This window comes from Platalea leucorodia, assembly GCF_965183815.1.
Source record: "Platalea leucorodia genome assembly, chromosome: 1".
In the NCBI taxonomy this organism is placed as follows: domain Eukaryota; kingdom Metazoa; phylum Chordata; class Aves; order Pelecaniformes; family Threskiornithidae; genus Platalea; species Platalea leucorodia.
Genome location: NC_138823.1, coordinates 105,783,666 through 105,804,257, shown reverse-complemented (window position 1 = coordinate 105,804,257; position 20,592 = coordinate 105,783,666). Strand labels below are relative to the sequence as shown.

Below are 20,592 nucleotides of genomic sequence, written 5' to 3'. Positions count from 1 at the left end.
CATAAGTTTGGGGGTTTTTTTTGCTTCTATATATGTTCCCTCTGAAATACATTGTATAAATATACAGAGGATCCATTATTTGTTTAAATTAAATTTTTGTGGCAATGTCTTATCTAACTTCATTTGATAGTAATGCTTTCTAAATTGCTTAGATATCATTAACACAAAATCAAGCCTTTGCTGCCCATTTGTGTGTAAGGGGTTAGAGGTCGGCTACTATTTTTGCAATATATTCTTTTTACTTGTTAAACTACAGATTTTCTCAAAGCCAACACAAAAAGTTACTTAGCATTTAAAAACAAAAGAACATTGGCACACTTCTGATGAATGTAATGCAGATCAGAAGAGCTCTGATCAGTGGAACACACAGAAAAGAAATTGTCATTAAATGTGTTACTGTCACAGAGCAGTGACTGTAGTTAAAGTATCCCTGGGTGCATGCACATGCCATGTTCTGTTCCCCTTCAGTGTAGTGGCATTAGTTTACCATTTGTTATGGGACTGATGCACGTAAGCAGTTACTATGGAATACTCTTGTCTTTTATCTGTGTCTGAACTTGGCATCTCAGATGTAGTGTTGACTAAGAGCATTCCTGTTAAATGTCTGACATCACATCACGTTAGTTCCAGGTGAGTTATCCTCCTGTTGTGTCAATGTAATTGCTAGAACCTTCTTGTTACGTCTTAAAGTGGACTGGTTTTGAGGTGGGAAGTACGCTCCAACTCTTCGTCGTGCTTTTGAATTTGTAGCAATGACAGGAAAATTACAAAACGTCGGTTTGGGAAGAGTAAGCAGACTGGATCTTGATTAAAGGAAACAGAATGCATCCTCATCAAGTATGCAGTTGAAACTGAACTAGGGGTGCTTATCAGTACTTCTAAGGGTATGACTGTCCTTTTGGAAGGCCCTATGCAGGTAGAGGAATGGGTCAACAACAACATCATGAAAATCCAGAAGGACAAGTGGGAAGTCTGGGACAGGCTTGTCCAGTGTGATGGTACAAGGCTGGGAACCTGCTCTGGTGAAAAGGACCTGTGATTCCCAGTAGATAGTAAGCCAGCAGCGTGCCTTCGCAGTGACATGCTGGACTGCTTCAACAGGAGCATAGCTAGTATATTGAGAAGAAAATATACTGGGAAATAATATTCCTCTTTGCTCAGCACTCATTAGAATACATCTAGAATATTTCATCCAGTTTTAGGCACCCTGATATAGGAAAGACATCAGTAAGCTGGAGCGAGTTCAGCAGAGGACCAGTGAGATGATGGTTGGGGTACAGGAGCATATCTCCTGGGGGAGAGGCTGAGGGAGCTATGCTTATTCAGCTTGGAGGAGGCTTAAGGGGAGCCTAAAAGCTGATATAACTAACTAGTAAACATCCAACACCTGAAAGAAGGTTACTGAGAAGATGGAGTCTGACTCCTTACAGCAGTATATGGTAGGAGAATGAGAGAACATGATAAAGTGGACAAAAAAAAATAAAAATTGAGATGACCAAAATTAAGCACTGAAGAGGTTACCCAGAGGTGATAATATCTCTGTCTTTGGAGGTTTTCAAAAATCCAACAGGATGGAGCTCTAAACAATCTGGTGTGCATTCAATGTTTAACTGCTTCAAGCAGCAGGTGATGACCTTGTAAGGGTGATAACTTTTGATTCAATAATTTTCTTGGTAAAACTATTCCGTAAGGTAGCTTTTCAGAGTGATGGTATGGTGGTCATGTAGGTATTCTGTACCTGAAATGTTGTTGCTGTTGCAAATTATGACTTCCTTGCTTGATAGTTGAATGTTTTCCATTGAATCAAGTACTTAATCTGCATTTTTATTGATTGTTAATTTTAATTCTCCAATTCTTTCTTGCTTTTCTATATGTATATGTATATGTTTAACTTTTTTTTTTTTTTGGGGGGGGCAGACCTCAACTTTTGGTCTTGTTAAACTTGGATAGTGAGCAGTTGGTGAAACACCCTAGATTGCTTTCTTTCACCTCTCAGTTGAAGGCTGGTAAAGGACTGACTATTGTGGGCTCTGTGCTTCAGGGAATCTACTTGGATAAATGTACAGAAACTCAGAAAGCTGAAGAGGTATGTAAAGGACAGCTTACAAACACTTGTAACTTCCATTAGTATTTAAATGTTGCATCTGGATAACTCATAGCTTGAATTAGAACAGACTGTTGTAAAGTATTGAATAAAACATAAATTTTTACTATCAGCACAATCAATGATTATATATAAAGAATAGCTTGGTGTGTATAGCAAAATGTTTTATAAAATTTCCCGATAGGATGAGACAATGCTGATATTTCTTAGATTTATATTTTCTTTAATATTGAGAGCCCTGGGGCTCACAATCAAATTACATTCCTGAAAAAGCCAAGTGATAGGTTTTTAACAAATTACCTTATAAAGAAAACAGATTTATTTAAGAAAAAAAATTAACATTTATCTAACAAATGCAGTTGTGCTCGGCATAATTTCACCCTCTGGATGTATACATGATACTATTTTCTATGTTGTCCTAGAAATATATAGCAGAGCTAGGATTAGGAGCAGTCTTTGCCGGAATCCTACTCTGTAGCTTAACTGTAAACAGCATCCTTCTTGAGATCCTTTACTTTTTCTCTTTTTTTCTTCCCTATTTACCCTGTATCTGCAGAGAAGGTAGGATGCGGTAGGAAAAAAATAGTAAGCTGTCATGTAACTTAAGATGACATCTAACTTTGCTCACAAACACAAGTGAATTTAATTTGAATGTTTCTCTCTTTTTTTCCTGACAACTTGTCAGTATTTGATTGTGCTACCTGATTGGAAATACATAGACATTTGTGGGGGAAGCTCATGAAAATACCTGAACTTAATTTTAAATTGTCCCCTGAAGGAAAAAGGGAAGTTAATAGACCTGAAGATCTGAAGATCCATTGTTCATACAGCTTGGACTTTCGATGCAAAGCAAGCTTCCCTTTTTGTTCGGTCTTAAAACAACTTGTGTATTTCTTTGTTTGTTTAATCCAGTATTGGGGTAACTCGGTATAGATAATTATATTTGCTTACCTACACAAACTCTCCTAATCCTGACTCTATAGAGTGGGGAAACATGTTTAGAAAATACCATGTTTTGCATATTTTATTGAATACTATTGAAAAATCTCTTTCCTTTAGAAAACTCCTATAAAGCCTACTCCAAAAGTAAGGCTTTGATTGCCATTGTGTCTTCCAAAAATGGTTAATATCTTCAGTGTTGTTGAAACGAGTATCAGTTGAAATGTTTACTATTTTGATCCAAGTTGTCTTCAAAGCTGTGTGAAAACACCTGTGATTTATTCAGACCTGGTATCTCTAAAATAGAAGAGCATTGGAGATGTTGAAATGGACTTAACAAAGCCAACTGCCCTTTTTCTCCCAGCTTTCTTTTTTTCTCCGTCTTGGTATTCAGACTTGTCCCTAGTGGTTTTTAAAATAACAAAGTAAGAAGCCAGATGGCCTAGCTGATATCACATGAAAAGGCTACTTAGCTTGAAAACGTAGTAGAAAAAGTCTAGCAATGATCTGTTGGGAAAGCAATTGTTATTACGCTGTTATGATCAACAGCTGTGAGTAGAAAACAAGACCAAGAATACAATCGGGCCTCTGAAATAAAACAAAGAAAACCTTTAAACATAAACTGTTTACCCGTAAGGATTTGAAATGTTACCTATAGTTGGCTTAACTTGAAGTCAACTACATTTTTGAGAGATGGAACAGGAATGAATTTAAGGGAGACTTAATCCCTGGGTTCTCTAAAAGTCAGACCTGGTGTTAAGATCGAAGAAACTATTGCTTTTAAAATGGAAGTGAAGATGACTTGTAAAAGTTTGAGCATCTGGAGGCCTCATTGGTTTTTGAAAAATTTCAACTAGAAAATTTGTAGGAAATCAAGATTTCTCCTGTCTGTCTTTTTGAAAGAAAAAAGCATCTATTTAAACTGATAGGCCCTCGCAGATACTGTTTGCACAGACAGACTTGTTAGCTTTGCTACCAAATTCTCTGAAGACAGTTTTACTCTACTAAGCAGAATTTCTGATGTGAAGCCACACTGAGCCAGTGCCAGGCATTCTGTGATCAAAGCTGTTCCTGATGGTTTTTTGATAGTTTTGATGTGCTGGTTTTTCCTTCTGAAACTGTGCTGATCTCCCACACAAGTCATTGATAATGATGGGGTTTTTAAAGTGGTGCCATCAAAACACAGTAAATGCCAAAGCTGATGTTCCCTAGTCAACCTTGATACCGTTTTGAATGCTACTTTTAAATTACTTGGTTATGTGTCTGTATGTTTGTCAGTGTTTAAATGAAAGGGAGCCATGTTTAAATTAAAGGGGTGTGGGAGATTTAATCTAGTCAGTTTATCTTGTCATTATTCAGCCAGCGATTCCAATTGTCTCCGACACATCTATTTTTTCATGTTGGGAGCCGATAAATAAAGAATCAGCCTCTTAAAGTTGTTTAGAAGAAAAGGCCGCCAAAGCTCCTTAAAGTCCTTGGCATCGCGTTTTTCCAAACTCTACCAATTCCAAAAGAAAGGACTTGTCATTCCAAACATTCGGTGCTTTGTCAGTCAGCAGTTTTGACTTTACCTGAAGCAGTGCTACTTTATTTATGTTTGTCAATGTGGTGTTACTCATATCTTGTTCATTCTTCTTTGGAAATAAAAGGCTGAATAATTAAAATAGTGAAAAACCTGTGTGGTGTCTTTTGAGGAGGTGGGTGTTTTGGGTTGTAGTTGTCAGTCACGTTCGCTCTTTTGGAATTAGCGGTTTCTTGATGTTGGTTGTACGTCGTAGCTAATGTTTTTCTCTTATTTAGTGCTGTTACTCCTTATGGTGTTTACTACCAGTGTTGGTGACTGTATTCCCTCATGTGTAATCTTCCTTTTGCAGAACATTAAGGCCTTAATGGGAGTAGAAAAGACTAAAGGATTTTGCCAGATTGTGGTGTCTCCTAATTTCAGAGATGGAATATCCTATTTGATTCAGTCAGCTGGTCTAGGAGGGATGAAGCACAACACAGTCCTGATGGCATGGCCGCAGTCATGGAAGCAGACAGACAACCGTTTCTCATGGAAAAATTTTGTTGGTATGTGTTTGTTGACTTTCTCATATGCATTTGCACTACAACTATGTAACTAAGGTATTTGCTGTGTGGAGGAAATACGATACTGAACATCCAGTGGACAACTGAATATTTCCCCACATCTGATTTCACGTGGAGTGGGTTTTCTCAGCTCTCAGCCCCTTCAACAATGGCTTCAACAATCTCCTTAGCAGGTTAGTCACTAAACCCAGGATGTTCCTCTTTTGCCTCAGCAGAATCTGGGAGGATTTAAGCTTTTTAACTTAAAGCAAAAACAAAAGCTGTGAATGAATACCAAAAGTTCTTGATCAAATGTCTTGTTTTCCCTTGCAGACACTGTACGAGAAACAACAGCAGCTCAGCAAGCACTATTGGTGGCTAAAAACATTGACTTATTTCCAACAAATCAAGAACGTTTTACTGAAGGAAACATAGATGTGTGGTGGATTGTTCATGATGGTGGTATGCTGATGTTACTGCCTTTTCTCCTTCGACAGCACAAGGCAAGGACAAGAGAAAATGGCTGGGATTTAATTTTCTAGCAATGAATAGTTCCAAGGGTTTCTAATGAAATACTCTTTCACCTTGGTAGAATTATGCATGGTGATAGCAATTGCTGTGTTCCGCATTGTTATAATGTATCTTTTTGACAGGTTTGGAGAAAATGTAAAATGCGTATCTTCACTGTCGCTCAAATGGATGATAATAGCATTCAAATGAAGAAAGATCTTCAGATGTTCTTATATCATCTTAGACTGAATGCTGAAGTGGAAGTTGTTGAAATGGTATGTTACTGCATATTTTTTTAGGTGCAATTGAGACTAAACTTGGGAAAAGGGATTTAGCATTTTTGAAAGTAAAAGGTGTTAGCCCAACTATAAAAAGGGAAAGACTGCAGTCCCACCCAGTACAAGAAGTTTTTTAAAGCAACATTATCTTACCATGTCACAATGCTAGTGTACGTAGTAGTGAGTTTAATGGTTTTGTCAAGTAGAGTTGAGCCATTTTGATGTGTTAGTGCCTACTTCATTTATGAGGACTAGTCCATAGAGAGAGTTCATTCAGGAAGGAAAAAACTTGAATTTTTAGTAGGCAGTGAAATGGAAGGCTGAATGTGCTTAATCCATGGCATCCAGCATGAGAGAGGATGAACGCGTCTGTCTCTCCAGCTGCTGTACGAATATCTCTCTGGAATAAGGAATCCCTAGGCCCCAAAGAGAGTATGTCTGTGGTTTTTGGCATTGCTGGCCTCTTTGGCACTGAACAGCAAGACAGTATAGCTACAGATTCGCAAGTCAAATAGTGACAAAATGAACTTTGTAACTTTTTTCCCTTTTTAAATATTGGTCATAAACTGCTAAAGAGAAAGAATTGAAGCTGTAGTCTGTCTAGACCTGCTTTTTTTGGCAACTAAGGAAAAACTTCATTTCCAGCACTGAAAGGTAACTAGCATAATGTCCAAAGTAAGACAAAAAAAAAACAAACAACAAACCGCCAACCAAACCAAACCAAAAACCCTTTTAAACTCATTCTGAAGTGGGATGAAGAAGATGGGTCAACTGGTTCAAAACTTCTATCACCACCAGTTCCTGGAATGAACAAAACGTATCAAAAAGATTCATCATGCTGATCAGCCATAAAGCAAATTTTAAGAATAATTTAAATTACTTATGAAAAACCTGACTTATGAAAAATTTGGTTAGTAAAGATAAATCCTTTTACTTGCTTGCTTATTTATTTATTTATTTATTTATTTTAGTTTTGTTTTGTCAAAGACTAAAATGCTGTGGCATGTGCAGGTGAAAGAAGACAGAGTGCCATAAAAAAGGCTCAGCCTTGGTTGGATTTTGAGCAGAAGATGGTATAGGAAGCACAATTCATGTTTTTCTTATGTGGGTCGTATTTAACCCTGAGACTCTTCCAAAAGATGAGACGCGCGTTACGAGTCAGTGACAACACAGATGACTGCTATAGATTTTTACATTCTATTTTAGCTTTGAGCTGATGTGAGAATATACGCCGGAGTTTCTTCATAAATGCTTCTATTTGTAACATTTCTCACTGGTGAAAGGACAAGGTGTTATTTTGTGGCTCTAGACAGTTTTTAAGGAAACAAGTTTGCACACATGCTCAACAGCCTGCAATGCAGACCCAGTTTAAATAAGCGCTTTCAGCCCTTTATCTTTTCTGCAGCCTCGTTGGAACAGCGCAATAGGAAGTCCGCCCCAAGTAGCTCAAATTTAGATAAAAATCACATTGGTATAGTAGGATAGTCCATTGTACGAGATTGCTGTTTGAAGATGAAGTTTTAATAATGAGGACAGAAATGATTGATCAGTTATATGCTTGGGATTACTCTAATGCCAGAAATACATCCAGGACTGAATGAATGCAGGAATGACTGTGGTACACTGTCTAAATGTTGTTCTTTTGAGTAGTACTTTTCTTCTGACATTTCTAATGCCAATCTCTTTTGCAGTTTGAAAACGATATTTCTGCGTTCACATATGAGAAGACACTTATGATGGAACAGCGATCTCAGATGCTAAAACAGATGCAGCTATCAAAGAACGAAAGGGAAAGAGAGGTAGGGACTTCAGCTTGGCAAGATGTTCTGTGAAAAATCTGAAAGTGGTATTTCTTGGCCGTGGCTTCTGATCAGTTTCTAACTAGTCAAAAGCTTTTATGATTGCATTCTATGTTAGCTTCTCTACAGTAGGTTTTACTTGCAAGGTTAAAATAATGTGGGCAGGAAAAAAAATCCTTTTTTATTTGAACAGATGTTTAGAGTTTTCCTGTTCTTGTTAAGATTAGTGCAGGTATATACTAGCAAAACATTTGAGCGTCAGTGTGGCATATATCCAGAGCATTTCCAAACTTGACATATATCAGTAGCTAAGGTTCGTGATTATTGGTCTTGTTCAATTCATACTGACTGTTTTATAGTTTCTGCATTATTTTGAATGTCTTATGTATCAACTAATTGTTGTTTCTGGAGCCAAGATTAGGCTGACTAACGTATGATCCTATGATATCCAGATGGGAATGCTATGTTTGCTGCTCCCCTACCCTCACCAATCCCTGGTGGTATTTTACATGTTGTAGTGACAAGCTTCATGCAGCTGTATTTTTGTGAATGTTTGTAACTTTTAACTATTTTTCTTTTTCTCTTTTGGCTTGTGCTTCTACCCCTTCCTTTATTCTGTTAACTATCCCATTATTATCAACACTTTTTAGTGATGCAAAAAGTATTAAATACTTTGGCTTTGCTATCACTTACAGTGTTTTACCTCCCATGCCAAATAAGAGGTCTCTATGGTGTTTAACTGCTCGTTCATAAAATAACTAGAGTTTTTTCTCGTGGCTTTTTTTGTCTACTGATAATTGAAACTCGTTTTATGCCTAAGCCTTTTTGTGTTAATCCTAAGATTCTATGTGGTTCCTTTTTTTTTTTTTTTTTTTTTTTTAAAATCTCTCCTTGTTTATTCCTTTTTCCATTTCTCAGGATTTTTTTTTTAAGGTTCCTAAAGACACCTTGTAGTGCTACAACATTGTGCTGCTGTAAATCCTCTTTCTTCTCATCTGTGTCGTGGTAGTTTTGTTTTGATCTGAGCCTGCCTAACATCTTTTCAGTAAAAATCAAGCTCTCCTGTACTCCTTACTCACCGTTTTTAAATTTGTCTTATTTCTGTATTGAACACTGGTGTTTTTCCAGTGGCGTTTGAGTGATTAATCATTCTACAGTAGGCTTTTAAGGATTTAACTTCCTCATTGATGCTTTACGAGTAGCCCAAGGACGTAAGGCTCTGTAGTCTATAGCATATAAATTGTAGTGGAGACAAAATAATTTCTTCTCAGCTCTGAGTTGGTTGGATTTTGCACTACTTCAGAGTGTTGTTTGCTTGGAAGTTTTCATTTCTTCTTCCCCCACCATGTTTGTGTGTTTGGTGTGTGCGGTTTTCTTTCTTGTTACTCACTTTTATCTGAATATAACCATCACCATTATAGCTTCAGTTTGTTCCTTCATAGCAGGCAGGGTAAAATCAGAGATGTTCAAAATGCCATTGAATTTATTTCACAGTCTGAAGTAGGATTCTTGATAATTCCAAGAACATCTAATACTTATTTCCTGCCTTGTCCAAGAATAAAAGCCATATCCATATGTTGTTTTTGATTAGGATATCTTAATCTACCTTGTTCTTCTTTATTTTCAGCAGAAAATGTTGTTTCATTATGTCTTCACTTCCGCTGGAGCTACGAGTACGTGCACTCCGTGTGCCAGGCGCTTTCTTAATCTGAGCACATTCTCTTAAATGAGCTGAGCAATCTCCTCCAGTTTTATGATGACCTCCAAAACATTTATTTCATTAGTATCACTAATTCAAATTAGTTTGCCTTTCATTATCTGTCTCCAGACGTTCAAATATAACCCTGATATTCCAGCTTTGAATGGTGCTTGTAATTTTGTTTCCTATTGCCACCAAGATTAGTATTTTATCCTCATTTTTGTGCTTGTAACTCTTCAAATGAGGTCCAAACCTTTGCAAAGAAGAGAATTTGGTTTTGTACAGTGTTCTTTTGCTGTTTCGCTCATAGGCATGCTCTTATCCCTGCGGAATCACCCTCACACTCCCCTCATCTGTCACTTTTTTTAAATGGAACTTTATTTGATCTTTCCCCTGGGTTTTCTTGTGGAACTGGGGCATGCGGACTCATCAGATTTTTGTTTCCTTTTTTGAGAAACTTGGCTGATTTGCTTCTATTCAAGTGTAAATATAACACATGCCTGCAAAGCATAAGATAAGATCTGTAGACTTACGTGCAACTGCCAAACATTTATTTATTTGACAATAGTAATGCGAAGATGAAAGAAAACATAGAGCCTCATTAGCTTCCTTGCTGCCCTTGTTGGCTTCCTCCTCTGGTTAGTCCTGACTAATTACTGTTGGGCCAGTCAGTAATACTGCTGGAGCTGTGAGAAGGCAGTCATCCATCCCGCCAGTACTTTGCATTGGGTGGCACAGCGCAACTGCTGTTGTGCAGATTGCTGCTGCTAGGCAAGATTGGCAGAAACATGGTTACATGTAGGTGAGGAGCACAATTACAGTTTGTGAATCAGTGTTTGGAGTCGGAAAGTAGTTTTCTCATCCGCTTAACTTTTTTTTCATACTTTTGATTGTAACTGAATAAAATCAATTAATCTGAATCATCACATATATGAAGGAATGTGACCCTCACAAAAAAGTGAGTATTTGAGGTTGCCATATAGACTAAAGGATTCAATTCACTTCATGTTTTCACAAATCTCTGTAAAGAGACTTCATAACTAACTGCTAAACATTTCAAAAAGAGTGTGTATATATATGTAGTATTTTATGTAGTATATATAAACAAATGGCATGTTTGTGAAAACAAACCAAGTGTATAACAAGCTACAATACCAAATCTCATCTATTTAAATGAAGACAATTTTTATTTTGAATTATATGATCATCTGCTTTTTTTCTGTAGACTGTTTTTTGTCATTGGTAACATTTTTATCCCAGATTCAGAGCATCACTGATGAGTCTCGAGGCTCAATCAGAAGAAAAAGCTACTCCAGTCCACAGTCCATTGGCCAAGATGCACAGGCACTGCTGACTAATGATTATCGAGAGGAGGAGGTAGTTGGATGTAGTACTGGCTAGATGCATTTTTCTATTGCAACACTTGAAGTGCCGCTATTGCAAACTGAACTGCAAAATGAACAACTTGATCATTAATAGTTATGGAACACTTCTTCATAAATTCTAACTTTACTATTTTTCTGACTTCATTATCTTACCCTGTATTTTTTTCTCTAGATGATGCTTCTGTGATGTCAACTACATCCTGTTTTTCTCACACTTATTTTTCATAAAAGAAACTCTTATGTTTCTGAGTGCCTGTTTTTCTTAAGAGCCAGAAGCAAAGATAGTTCTCTGTCTTCTGTCTCTCAAAAAGTCTTGATAATGGGTGTTTCGTTAATAAGCGCATTTCATACTTTACACGAAGCATTGCCTTTCTTTATAGTTCCCATATTGAAGTACTGAAGCTTCTCAGAGACCATATAGATATACCAGGGCTTTGTAAGGCGATTTCTATGCTTATTGACAAGCCATTATTAACCCATAAATGTCATTACTATTTTCTGCATGGTAAGTTTAAAAGGAAATGGACTGATGTAATAAATGGTTTTAGTGTGCACTTGAAGTGTTGCTCATATCTAAAGATGTGTAGCCTAGTTTTTAGAAATGCTGTATACCTTTGTGTTTCCGTTTGTTCATGAAGTAGAGAAAAACATGTTGTATTCCATGTAATTAATTTGGTGTCAAAATAGCACTAAGAAAAATGTGCTTTTGTTGTCTTTGCATTTTATAAATGTGTGCTATGGGTCCAGAATTTCTCTTGGCCTCACTGTCTTTCGAAAAATGGTGAACTTTCTTCCATTGAAGCATAGTTGTACTGAATTCATCTTATAGCTGTTAGTTGGAAATTTTGGTTCATTGGATACTGCTGTATGGCATGTATAGTTTCTGCATGTATTTGTTAGTTTTTTGCATTCTCATGATAGAACGGTATTCACATAACTTCTGGTTTGTAGTCTTGTCTTGTGATTTAACCTTCAGGGGAGATATGAAGACCGTCAAACAAATAGATGTTTATGTGAACCTCAGAATTGAACTATAGGATTTGGGAATCCTCACGAATAGGGACTAGGGAAATAATTTGGAAAAAATACAGAAGCTCTTAGCCATTTAAAACCAGCTGCAATTACAGTTTGTGAACCACTAGGGGAATCACTCTTCAGAGATAAAGTGGTTTTTCTCATCTGCTTTGATTTTATTCATGCTTTTGATTGTGACCTGAATGAAATTGATTTTTCTGAATCATCACATATATGGAGGGACATGACCATCACTAACATGTGAATAATTGAGGTTCCCAAATGGAAAATGAGCTTCAACTCCTGATTAAAGTTGTCTCTGAAGAGACTTCATAACTGCTAAAGATCTTAAAAACCAACCAAACAAAAAAACCAACAAAACAGAATGCCCCAAAACACAAGAACAATTCACTCCCACACCAATTCACTTATGATTTTAAGAGTATAAGGTACTGTATTTGTGTTGCTTTTGATGGAAATACAGAAGCCTATGGACAAAGTATTATGAGGGAAAGTAATTAAGTAAATAACGTGTTAAATACTTCTTCCCTCTTTCCTCAAGAGGAGCAAGGGGAATGGGAAATGGAGAACACGGAAGTGCATGTGCATGTGGGAACAACAATATTGCGTTCTTAAAGTTGTGATTTGAGTTTCTGCTATTATAAGAGAAGGTCCCTTCATGGTTAGATTGATTGGCTTTTGTTATGTAATGTGCACTTGCATGCATAAATAATCTAATGGAACATAGCTAGCCTTCAGTTCCACCAGTCCAATGTTGTGTTACTGGCATCATGAGAGTCATGCTGGTAGTTCAGCTAAAGGCATGTTAAATGGACAGTGTTTACAACAGTATCTGAGAAAATAACAATGTAACTGATGAAGAACTAGAGCACTGGCCTTCAAGTTTTCCACTGGCAAAACCCCCGGTGTAATAAAGTACCCTCAGGCTGGATTCGACTTCACTTTAGTTCATTACAAAAATAATGTCCCAGCCCAGATGTAATCCTGAAAATATAAACAAATAACTACATTTTTACAAGCAGTTTCATTTCATGCTGAAGTCAAAACAGTCTGCTATTTGTTCACAAAGTAAGGTGTCTTTTTCTGTATCTTCTTTTGTTACACTGCTGTGAAATTGCTTTTCAAAATTTTAATAATGTGTAATCCACAAATGTTCTTTTTGGCTGAATCTTGGGGTGATTGTTTTGTGGCCAGGCTCAGCTGATCCATGACCGAAACACTGCCTCGCACTCAGCTCCAGTGGTCAAAGCAAGTGTGGCTGCTGCTGTGCCGGAAAAAGTGCAAATGACCTGGACTAAGGAAAAGTTTGTAGCTGAAAAGCATAAAAACAAAGATTCAAATGTGTCTGGCTTCAAAGATATTTTCAACATGAAGCCGTAAGTATATATGCGGTGTTTGGAGTTTTGTATTTGATTGTGTGTATTTCAGTGTGTGGTTTTTTGGTGGTGGTGGTTGTTCTGGGTTTTGTTTTTTAAGAGATTCTGGTTTATTTAAAGCTGAGTACAAACATGATCTTTCCATGCACTTCATTTAAATGCCATCCTTATGAAACTAGCATGGACTTGGGTGGAGCAATGACTGTAGAGTCATTCACAAGAATGTTGTGAATGAAGCTTAAATATGACAGACTTTGAGCTGTAAACTCCACTTCTGTACCAGAAAGCATATATGTTAAAATGCTTAATGATAACTTTTGTCTTTCTCTCTTCCTGTGGGTAACAAATTACTAATTCCCCTATCTCATTTATTGTGTTTCGTTGGGGTGGAGGGGAGTACCAAAGAAGCAGATAGGCTCTTTCAAGATGTTTAGCTTATGTTTTGTTTTTTGGGTGGAGGTTTTTTTTGTTTGGGGTTTGGTTTTGTTTTGTTTTTTTTAAATGGATGTTCAGCCGTCATCCTGTAAATTAAAGCAATATAAAATTTGTGCTTATATGTACATCTTGTTATATTAAGTATTTCCTGTTGAAATATTCCTTAATGTCTTTCTCTTAAATAGAAGTCACTTAACAGATAAGAGCTACTGCCTGTGTTAAGCCTGATGCAGTAGACACAAAACCAATGTCAGAAAGGCATCAGCTTGTTTGCTTCCTCATGTTATGATTCAAGCACACATGTGCATCTTTTCTGAGTTCTGGAAGAATGCAGTTGTAAGCGTGGCCTAGACTATTTTCTGCACATGCCCAAAGCAAAACTGTGGATGTCAAGGGAAATTTTAATATATAAAGGAAACACATCTTACTCTACTGTCTAGAAGTCCTAGATTTTAGAAGGTACATTTAGAATCGGCACCTTAAAATCCTAAGTTGTTTTGTGGATTTGCTCTGAGCTCTTTAGAAACAGTTTGCCTTCTGCAAATTCCAAACATCGTCTTGCTCACACTCTAAAGCACTGTTTTTGTTCTGGGCTGCATTATACTCTAATTCTCGGGGGGCTGTTTTTGTTAATATCTTGGCAATATTTCCTATTACTTCTTTAGAATTGTGCAAGACAGACTTCCAATATTATTTTAAAACTACTATATGTGGTTGGGGGTGGAAATTACAGTTCAAACGTGGTGTGCCTGTACAATATATTAATATTGTGGAATTAAAAATGTACCTGATGGCATAAATATTTTTTTTTCTGTGCATTTGCTTCCCTTCCGTGTAGAGAATGGGGAAATCTGTAAGTCTAAATTTCATTTCACTTAAACAATGTAGGCTGTGTTCCCTGGTTCTTGTGGTCTTATGCATTGCATGTGTGTTTCCTAAATCATGATTTGCAGTATGTGTATTCTTTTGTACCTTGTTTTATATACTGTGACTTAGCATTTATCACTGAAAAATATTCTTCATTGTGACTTGTTAATGTTTACTTCTAAATATTATCAATGTTCCATTCAAGGTAAGTCACAGAACATATATTAGTTTCTGTAAGAATGTAAAACTTGATAGTACTCCTCTGCACTGGTGTAATATTTAGCTTTCTAATTAACTACATTTAAATGTGAATATATTTTTTGTTCTGGAAAAATAGCCCCCATTGTGATATAAGTACTTGGACAATAAGGATGAATTTGTTCACAAAGGGAACTTTCACATCTCATCAAATGCCAGTTCTTGCCTCCCTCCTACCAACCCATGCATGTGTAGGAATAACATAAGTTCAGATATACATTGGGTATGACAGCATACAAAAATGAGACACTACATCTGTATTTGTTCTTGGGTGGAACTGACTTGTGACTGCTCTGCTTTTTTTCAGAGCCCAGTGTTGTCTTCATTTTATCTAAAAAATTGAGCAGCTCATGAAAACTTAGAAAGCTTATTTTGTGTACCATGTATGATTTCAGTTCTACCAGTGACTGAAGGCTAAATGAAGTCAGCCTCAGTTCGCATTGTACACAATTTACTTTTAGTCAATTTGAACCTCTATTTCAGTGCTGAATTCTTGCACCATCACAGATTTACACCTTCCATATTTCCCCTGCATTTTGTCTTTAATTTAACAATGTTTCTACTTCAATATTTATACACCTCTTCAGTTACACACTCTTGCTTCTCTCTTCTTCCTAGTTGTTCTTTGGTCTTCTCAAGCTGCTGTTCTGCTTCTGAAAAACTGAGATTCAAGTATTCTTTTGTTCTATATATGGTTTTCGTACAGTTGGTTCTTAGGACAGGTGGCTGCTGTGACAGAAAAATACCCCATGAGGGACTGATAAACTCAGTTTTGGAGATGTCGTTGTCTTGGGGGGGGAAATGCAGAGGAGGAAGAAAAGGAGAATCATTTGAAACTGATGGGGCTGGTCTCCACTAGTCACTACACTTCAGGCCAAATGCCTTTTTTTTTTTTTTTTTTTTTCTTCTTTTTCCTTCCTAATTGTCCTTGCGGAATCAAAGATGAAAATACAACCTGAGACATGCTACTTCTAATAATATCTTGTTAACAGCTTTTCCATTCATACTAAAAAAAAAAAAAACGGGACTTAGTAGAACACAAGTACGTGTGCTCCCAGCATTCTCCATCTTTCTTAGTCCCTTGTGTTTGAATGAACCTGTATCTGGCTGCTGTTCTCAACTCCACACTTATTTATATAATCTGAGGGTGGTCTTGCATTGCTAGAAAATTCTAGGATTAAGTGTTGGTGTAGTCCCCTGGAATGACCTCTGGTAGTAGAACAAAGTTGAGCGCTTCCTTTTGTAAATTTTGGCCTCCTAAATGTTTTTCTTCTGGGAAATGATATCTCATTATTTTCTATTGCTTATTGGAGCTGAAACAGTGCTGGGGTTTGTCCTGTAATTTTGATTGCTGTTAGTGGAATTCAAAAAATGCCAGACTTGATCAGGCACTTCAGAGGATGTCTTATGTCCTTCTGCTACTAACCTGCCACTTCTCTTTCTGCCATAGGACAGTATATGAGCCCAGCTGAGCAGGGTACAGTTGTGCTTTTACTGTGAGACCACTAGTTACAGTGCTAGAAAATTGCACACAATGGAGTGATGTGTGTCTTATATCGGCATACCAGTATCTCCTTTTTGAGATATCCTGGCACCCTGTGTTTCTGAGGTTCCCTTTGAAGTGACTCACTTCACTTGTAAAGAATCTGCTTTTGGGCAGTGGATCTTTTGGATAAATGGGCTTAGGTAGAGTCTGGATATTTCTGTTGCATTGTAGTGTATGACTCATTTCCAGTCCTGGCTAGTTTTACACAGATGGCAGTTTTTCAGGAATGATAAGGAAACTGGTCTTTTGTTTTGTTCTGAAGAGCAACTCAATCATCCAAGGCAGATCCTAAAATAAGGAAATCTCTGAAGTCCTAGCAGTATCTTCCTCTTTTACACAAAATTACAACGATCATATTTGTGGACACGACAAGCAAAGCATTAGTTAATATTGGGGAGAGGCTCAATTTCGGTTCATTGCTTACTGCCTTACTCTTACGACATGAGAAACTAGTAATTTTTTCATGAATTCCATGCTGTTTCTGTATTTTCTTCACCAGGCTTATAGTAATCTTGTAATGTTTCCAAAGGAGCATGAAGGAAATCTTGTACTGTACAACATAAATACTGTAATCTTTCCAATGCGTTCTTGTAATTCCTTTGTTCTGAATTTCTTGTACAAATCCAGTTACTTCTTTTTATAATAAACTGGATTTTCAGTGTTTTCAACTAGTCAGCTTCTGTTGAAATGAAGTTTTTGCTTCTGTTGAAATGAAGTTTTTGCTTCAACTTTGTAAAAGATAACTAACAACTGGAAGATTTCTGCATTTTGGCAATCTGCTTAGAATTTCTTGAATTTGAGTTAAACTTTCTTTTCAAAGGAAAAACAATACCTAGGTTTAAAAGGTGTTTTATTTTCTCCAATTTATTTTGAATGTGTACAAATACTGGTGTCCATGAAAATAGCTTATTCTACATGCATATAGATTAAATTTATAAATTCATAAATACATAATACATAACATATGTATTTGAATTATAAGTATTGTGACAATACTCAAAAATGTTTGTTTGCATGCTAGGAATCAGTCAAATGTGAGAAGAATGCACACCGCTGTGAAGCTCAACGGAGTAGTACTTAATAAATCACAGCATGCTCAACTAGTTCTCCTGAATATGCCTGGACCCCCTAAAAACAGAAAAGGGGATGAAAACTGTATCCTCTACTATATTGCTTTCATATTTCTTGAAATTGGGTGTTTGATTTTTGTGGTTGTGCCATTGTCTACTTGTCAGGATAACCATTAGTTAACGATGGTAAGCATAAGTTTGCCTTTAAGAAAACAACTTTTTCTCAAACAGTTTTAAGAAATGCTGGTAGTGGTGGGGGTTTTTATTGAATTGATATAAAGCATTGTTCAATTTTTAACTTATTTTAAAATCTCTATCTTTTCTGTAGGTGAGTAGAGCAGAACTAGAAATTTCCCCCAAATTAGGCCTTGCTTCCACTTGAGGAAGCAGGTGGATTACATAATGGGACAGTGAAGGGTGACGCAAGAAAACTCCTTGATGAGCTTGTTGAACTTGGTTTTTGCATTATATGTCAGACTTTTTGAGAGATTAGCGGCTATTTTTTTTTCTGAATAAATTCCTTGACTTCATATTTCAGACATGGAGTTTTTAGAAGTTCTGACAGAAGGTCTGGATAGAGTTCTCCTGGTCCGAGGCAGTGGACGTGAAGTGATCACCATTTATTCTTAACCTGTTTGCGTGTTTTGTTCAAACCCCACCCCTCAAAAAATGAGAAAACAAAGTTATTTGCCATAATTTGAGCAGCTTCATTAAGAGTTCTAGTGCATTGAAAATTACCTGCAAGCTGAATCTTCTGATGATGTGTTCTGGTTTTTCTATTAAAAAGTTATATTTAAATTATATTTGAAGAAGATAGATTTATGTAGACAATATTTCTGCAGTGAATTAATAAATGGTGGATGGGTTAGGATATTTATATGTAGCATATTCTGACACTTGTTAAATTGTGGTGAAACACAAGAAGAGAGATGGTAATGCAATGGTATTTTTAAACATCTAGAAATGTAAGCAACCTTTTGTGATTTTAATCATTGTACTGCATCTAAATAAAAGGGAAAGGTTTTAGGAAAAGTTGGCTTTCTCCCTTACCAAAATGCTGCTATGTTGCTTCTGCTGGGATTAATCCTGGTTCAGGAAACTTCATTCAGAAAGGCATACAACCTTGTATATTATGTGCATACAGTGTTTCCCTGAAGTTGATGATTTGACACACTTGTTTTAAATAACATTTCTGTATTTAAAATACTTACTCAGGTAGCTGAAGCTTCCAGGTGACAGTAACATTAAATTGACAAGTTGTGTGGGTTGTTTTTTTATGAGCTACTAGCAATTATAGTGTATTGCACAATTATACCAGTGAAACCTAAGAGCATCCAACACCCAGGAAGGCTATGATGCAGTAACTCCACCTGGTTGCAAATATAATTGTAACAATTGATAAACCGCAGCAAGCTGGTTAATGAAGTGCAGTCTCTTGTTTTCAAATATGTATATTTTGAAAATGTTGTATGTGCTGCTGCTTAAAATAAAATCTGCTTTTCTGAACCGAATGAACTGTTAAGTGTTTTTAATTGAAAACTGTTGAACAATTTAGTTTAGGTGCTCAATAGAAACTTTTTCCTTCTGTCAGAAAGCTGCCCCTTTTTGGACACTCTGTTTAGTTTTGTAAATATTGTTTAAGACCTAAAGTGTTTGTCGGGTATCAGAAGAATGGTTTTATTTAAACATATATAAACTATTCTTTTATAATACAATCAACATCTGTGTTGCTCAGACTGGGACAGCAGTGATGCAGGGCCCAAATACCTGACTAGGCTCAAGGCCTGTCCTTTTATCATAGTTCTCTCAGAGAAAGCAAAATAAAGTTATAAACAGCACAAGCTGAAAGCAGCCATTACCAATCCCTGTAGTTGCAACTACAACCACAGCAACAGAGGGAACACAAAGATAATCAGATGACCCAGTGAACTTCAGATGGCTCTCAAATGCTGCTGCGGCACACCAAAAGGCACTTGGAAAGGCATGCTGCACACCAGAAGGCACCCACAGACCACTGGGTGTGGGTGTAGGTTTAGACTTTGGGTTAGGATTAGGTTTATGTGTAGGCTCTCAGAGGTACCCTGGGAGCACACCAAAGACACTCCAGGGGCCCTTAGGTACAATGAAAGATACCTGGAGGCCCTGTGGACTGACCAGGAGGCAGCTGAAGGTGCTAGATTTGCACAGCATATCAAGAAGTGCATGAAAAGGCATTCTCAGACCACTGGGGAGAAGAGAAATGTAATCAGGTGCCCTGGGTGCACACCAAATGGCTCTTGGCTTCTCCTGGGATACATTAAAAGGCACTCAGAGGGCCATGGTGCAGGGCCATCAGCAGGCATTCATAGACAACTGTGGGTGGTTTATGGTAACAGTGATGGTAAAGATTCAGTTTAGGAATAGGTAGCTGGAACAGAAAGCCCCTGATATGCTTCTTGTGCACTTGAAACAACTCCCAGATATGCCTGAAGTACACCAAAAGGCTTTCTGAAGGTGATGATGTATAGCAGAACTTACTAGTACACCACTATGGGTGTCTTGGGATTAGAGTTAGCATTAGGTTTGGGCAACAATGCCTCTATGTCTTACCTGCTTTGTCGGGCGCACTTCGAGTGCTTTATGTATAGCCAGAGGACCTCCAAATGTCTTTCACTGAAACCTATGTGCCTCTGAATGCCTTCTGGTGTGTTTTGGGGACCTCCAGAGTGCATGTCAGGTCCCTGTTTGCTTTTACTTGCTTTCCAATTGCTTTTCCTCTCACCAGCAGGATTGAGGAGAACACCAGCTGGCCCCCCCGCCATGGCCTTGACTACTACCCCCACCAGCCCTCCCCTGAGCTGTAAGTTAATTTTGATGCTGTCCACTTTTCTCCTGGTAGCTCTTATTTTTGTGGGGATACAAACGATACTCAAGCATTCAAACATTTTAAACTAAGTTTGGAAATTTTTTTTTTTCTTTTTTTTTTTTCTTTTTTTACTGGAAGGAAAAAGTTGAGCTGATTTGGAAAGTGAGGAAAAGGGAATCTAGGAGAAGCAGGATGTTTGAAGAGGGATGTGAGACTTGAAAAGTGCTTGCACTTTTTGGAGTGATATAGCTGCTACATGGACAGTCAAGGAAACTTAAGGGAAAAAAAAAAAACCTAAGGAGATAAATAAAGGAGCAAGAGTATGACATATTTAGGAAAAAAAAAGACTATAGAAAGGCTATAGAGGCTACAGAAAGAG

At 37.2% G+C, this 20,592-nt stretch overlaps 1 protein-coding gene across 1 annotated transcript in view; it reads left to right on the top strand.

Annotated features, from left to right (window-relative positions):
- SLC12A7 (solute carrier family 12 member 7) overlaps window positions 1–18,859 on the top strand; it is a 71,091-nt gene extending 52,232 nt beyond the window's left edge. Inside the window, exons 17-24 of the mRNA XM_082316688.1 lie at window positions 1,918–2,086; window positions 4,918–5,113; window positions 5,444–5,613; window positions 5,764–5,895; window positions 7,590–7,697; window positions 13,011–13,192; window positions 17,320–17,453; window positions 17,907–18,859. Coding sequence (XP_082172814.1) covers window positions 1,918–2,086; window positions 4,918–5,113; window positions 5,444–5,613; window positions 5,764–5,895; window positions 7,590–7,697; window positions 13,011–13,192; window positions 17,320–17,453; window positions 17,907–17,998 — 1,183 coding nt within the window. The 3' untranslated portion in view covers window positions 17,999–18,859. The remainder of the gene's footprint in view (window positions 1–1,917; window positions 2,087–4,917; window positions 5,114–5,443; window positions 5,614–5,763; window positions 5,896–7,589; window positions 7,698–13,010; window positions 13,193–17,319; window positions 17,454–17,906) is intronic.
- The last annotated feature ends 1,733 nt before the right edge of the window (window positions 18,860–20,592 follow it).